This window comes from Tinamus guttatus, unplaced genomic scaffold (genome assembly GCF_059628265.1).
Source record: "Tinamus guttatus ecotype Peru unplaced genomic scaffold, ASM5962826v1 Tinamus_guttatus_pri_ptg000165l, whole genome shotgun sequence".
Taxonomy (NCBI): Eukaryota; Metazoa; Chordata; class Aves; order Tinamiformes; family Tinamidae; genus Tinamus; species Tinamus guttatus.
This window is the reverse complement of record NW_028288699.1, coordinates 504,152-508,758: the sequence shown is the minus strand read 5'-3', so window position 1 is coordinate 508,758 and position 4,607 is coordinate 504,152. Positions and strand designations below refer to the sequence as shown.

At 51.9% G+C, this 4,607-nt stretch overlaps 1 protein-coding gene across 1 annotated transcript; it reads left to right on the top strand.

Moving 5' to 3' along the window:
* Window positions 1–7: 7 nt before the first annotated feature.
* Window positions 8–2,581, top strand: ZIC2 (Zic family zinc finger 2; the record flags this gene model as incomplete). The annotated part of the gene is given in 4 exon segments (XM_088522786.1): window positions 8–59; window positions 62–202; window positions 1,957–2,120; window positions 2,289–2,581. Coding segments are annotated over 4 exon segments (615 nt in total), but the record flags the coding sequence as incomplete, so codon positions are not given.
* Between the last annotated feature and the right edge of the window lie 2,026 nt (window positions 2,582–4,607).

Sequence of the window (4,607 nt, the reverse complement as noted above, 5' to 3'; positions counted from 1 at the left end):
CGTCGGGGGGCCCGAGCAGAGCAACCATGTCTGCTACTGGGAGGAGTGTCCCCGCGAAGGAAGCCCTTCAAGGCGAAATACAAACTGGTCAACCACATCCGTGTGCACACGGGCGAGAAGCCCTTCCCCTGCCCCTTCCCTGGCTGCGGGAAAGTTTTCGCCAGATCGGAAAACCTCAAAATCCACAAAAGGACGCACACAGGTAATTCGGGCTTCTTTCGTGAGGCTTGCACTGTATTTATATCTTTATCTCGATATGTGCATACGCGGGGCTGTATGTGTGCAGAAAGGGAGATGCAAATTGCACAAGGCGTAGCAGGAGGATCGCCCTTAAAATCGCTGCCCAGCGCGAAGCCTCCCGCTTGCATCGCAGGGCCGGGGCTGTTTGGGTTTCTCTCTACCTCTCCAGGCCTCCGGTTTCGAAAGGACGTTCTTATTTTACTCTTTTTTTTTTAATCATTATAAGATGCGGAATAAGCAGCGCAGAAGCACTCTGAGGTTCCGCTGGAGTCTTTCCATAGCGATACAAAATTGTTATTATTATTATTATTATTATTAGTTTAAGCTGAATAAATTCCGCTGTACCGTTGCAACACGCCGAGGCACAGAGATCCTCGAGTGCACTATACACATGCAATGCACGGCGTATTTACATCTAACTTCAACGCCTGTGTGCACGGGTTTCATATCTGCAAGAGTGAGAAAGAGAGAGAAATTAGATAGATACACATAAAATCCTGTATTCGTCCAAGATCTCGGAGGAAGTGGTAAAATGGTCCTTTCTGGGAATGCTTTCCATTAAATTTAAATGGTGTGAGCAAGGCAATAAAATTATCTCATTTAAAAATAAGGAAAGAAAAAGTGTTTTTAAAGTCTCACTTGAGGTGACTTAGGTGGTTTTGCAATAGTTTATTAATTATGTAATAGGCAACAGAGGATTTGAGGTTGGGAAACTGACACCAAAACAAAACAAAAACAAACAAACAAATAAAACCAACAAACAAAAAACAAAAACAGGTGAAATGTGGGGAAAGGACCCAGCGCTCCTGCTGCAAAATCGCGTGAGTCGAGCAGTAACAAAATCAACGCATCCTCCCGCTCCATATATTATTCATTTACTGCTCCTCCTCGCAGCTCCGATGGCGCCAGGTCCTTTCGTAGGAGAGAGTCAAATATTTTAGCGACGTTGCCCGTCAATCTTTACCCGTCTCGGGGGGCAGATCTCGTTGTCCCCTCGGCGCGGAGGTGCGAGACGCGCTTGAGCGGGGCTGGCAAACGGGAGCAACGTTATTGCGCGGGCCGCCCTGTGCCCGGGCCCGTGTCCCCATGTCCTGGGGACACCGCTTAGTTGCTGATGGCGCTGAGCGGGGGACGCGCCGTTCTCACCTCGCAGCCGCAGGGAAACCGGCGAAAAATTTTTCCAGGCGGGGAATTTTCCCAGCGGATGTGTGTTTATCTCGAATATCCATAGTGGAAACAAGCTGCCGGGCCTTAAAGCTGTTGTTAATGGCTTACAGTTTAACAGGATATTGGCGCTGGGGCCGAGGCAAAACATCTCGCCCCCCCACCCCACCCCCATTTTATTTTCCCCTCCTTTTTTTTTTTTCTTCGATTTTTTTTTCCCCGATGCTTGCTTTTATATGTTCATATTGTTTTTTCCTAATGGTTCCCGGGGCCTGGAGTGCACCGAGAAACCTCCCCCCACCGCCCCGAAACGGCGGTGCCGCCGCCGGCCGAATGTCTCGGTGGCCTGCGCGACCCGGCGGCGTTCGGGGCGTTTGCGGGTGTGGAAATGCCGGTTCCGCCTCGCTGCCGAGGCGGGTGGGACGCGCGTGGGGAGACGGAAGGCCCCGAGCGGTCCGGCGCTGCGGCCTGAAGCGAGAAAGGCGGATTCGAGGAGCAGGGGGGAAGCAGGGAGGCGGCGAGGGCAGGCGCCTCACGCGCGCTCTCTTGCAGGCGAGAAGCCCTTCCAGTGCGAGTTCGAGGGCTGCGACCGGCGCTTCGCCAACAGCAGCGACCGCAAGAAGCACATGCACGTGCACACGTCGGACAAGCCCTACCTGTGCAAGATGTGCGACAAGTCCTACACGCACCCCAGCTCCCTGCGCAAGCACATGAAGGTACCCGGCGGCGCAGGCGGCCCGCGGGGGGGAGGCCGCGCCGCGGCGGGCGCCCCGTCGGCGTGGCGGGCGGCGGGCGCGGGGCCGCGCGGCGGGCGGCGGGCGGCGGCGGGACGGGGCGGCCCCGCGGCGGCCCCCCCAGCGCGCCGCCTTCCCTTTGCCCCCCAGGTGCACGAGGCGTCCCCGCAAGGCTCCGAGTCGTCGCCGGCCGCCAGCTCGGGCTACGAGTCCTCCACGCCGCCGGGGCTCGTGTCGCCGAGCGCCGAGTCGCAGAGCACGAGCAACCTCTCGCCCGCGGCGGCGGCGGCGGCAGCGGCGGCCGCGGCCGTGTCCGCCGTGCACCGGGGCAGCGGCACCGGCGGCGGCAGCGGCGGCGGCGGCGGCCACAGCGGCCTCTCCTCCAACTTCAATGAGTGGTACGTGTAGGCACCGCGCCGCCCCGGCCCGCAGCAGCAGGAGGAGGAGGAAGGAGGAGGAAGCAGCGCGACCCGCCGCACCGTGCCCGCTCGCCCGCCGCGAAACGGGGGCCAAGCAGCGCGGGGCACGGGGGAGTGGTTGGTTTTCTGCACCCTCCCTCCCGCCGCCAGCTTCGGGCTCTCTTTTTTTTGTTGTTGTTGTTGCTTTTCTATTATTATTGTTATTGTTGTTTTTGAAAACGTTTTTTAACCAGCAAGAAAAGAAAAAGAACAAAAGAAATCACCACATTTTTTTTCTATAAAAGTACCCGCTGAAAAATAATAATTTTATATATATATATATATCTCAAAGGAATAAATCAATAAACAGCGGAATGGAAAAGAGGAAAACAAACCACCACCAAAAACAAAACAAACAGTCAAAAAAAGAAAACCGAAAGGAAAGAAGGAAAAAAAAGAACAGAAAACACACCCAGAAAAAAAAAAGAAAAAAAAAGGAAAAAGAAAAAAAGAGAGAAAAAAAGCAAAAGCTCTCGAGCCGGCGGAAAGCGACTCTCCCTGCAGAGCCTCCAGACAAAAGATCAGAGACTCCAGCTCCTCCGGCCCCCGCGCCTCCCGCCCGGAGCCCCGGGCCCAGGACTGTTGTACATAGCGGCCGCTGCCCTCGCCGAGCGGCCACCGACTCTTATCGGATCCTTGGTGTAGAGAAGTTCGTCCAGTTTGTAAACTGCGGATTGGTCCCTGCTCCTCCTCCTCCTTTTTTTTTTTTCTTCCTTTTTTTTTTCTTCATCCCCGAAGAAAAAAGTGATGGATTTTTTAAATCTTCCTCTCCCACCATGTCTCTCCGTTTTTTTTTTTTTTTTTTTTTTAGTTCGCCCCTTAAGGAAAATAACGTGGAAGAAAAAAAAAGGTTTCTTTTGTAATTGTGATATATTGAATATTGTGTTCCTTTCTAAGAGGCAACTTGATTGTAAAACTGCATTTCAACTATAGACTGGGAAGAAATACCGTGCCAAAGTCTCCATTCTGTTACATACACACACACGAACAACAACGCTTGTGAATGTATTTTTTCTGTTAGCTGGGTTTACATGTGATGTTTTAGTGCTTTTGCAAGTTCAATTTGTTAGTTCCTGTTCGGAAGATTGTGAGGAAAAATAAACGTTGTGCCGTTAGGTTTTTTTCCGTAATAACACCCTTCCTCCTGTAAATACCTGTTACCATATTTATCCATTTGTAATTAAATTATGGTATTAACTTGCTACAGAGGAAACAGTATTTATAAAGAATGTTTCTTAACTATAAATATGTACAATTGTGAGCATAAACTGTTTCAGATTTTTTATTTGAAGGTTTAAGTGGTTTCATCATTTCTTGTGATATGTTTTGAGAGTAATGCATACAGAAATATAATAAAAACGTGTTGAAACTGCACGGGCTGCTTTATTCTTACGCCAAACCTCCCTGAAACATGGCGCAACGCAAGGGGAGCCGGGGCAGGATGCGAAGCTATAGATGGTTTGGGGGAACCTGTCGGCTCCTCCTGGGGCACGAAGGTGTCCCACAACTCTCCCCTCCTCCCGCGCGCCTGCATGTCGGGAAAAGAGTCACATTTGGGGAAGCTAAAAAATATATAAAACGGGAGGTGGCATTTGCATGCTGAGCGTTGTTTGTGGGGAAAAAAAAAAAAGGCTTTTCTCCTCCAGAAAACATTATCATTATTATATTCCACGGGAAGCCCTGTGCTTGGCTGCCGGGCGCGGTGGCCGCAGGAGGTGACGGAGCTGGACACCTCGGCCCGGGGCGGCTTCCCCCGGCTGCCTTTCCTAAGGGAAGTCGCCTCCGCCACGGTCTCCTCGTAGATACACATTTATTTTTAAGCCTCTAATATTCCTTACGAAGCTTACGTTCTGACCGTGACAACGTGCGATCGTTGCATTTCCCCTCCATTTTTTCTTTTTACTTTAAAACAAACAAACAACAATAACAACCACAAAAATCGTGAGCTTTGGCTTTTCAGACGTGGCGAGGAGGTCCCGCCGGGGAAGGGGCCCAGGGCCGCCCCGCGGGG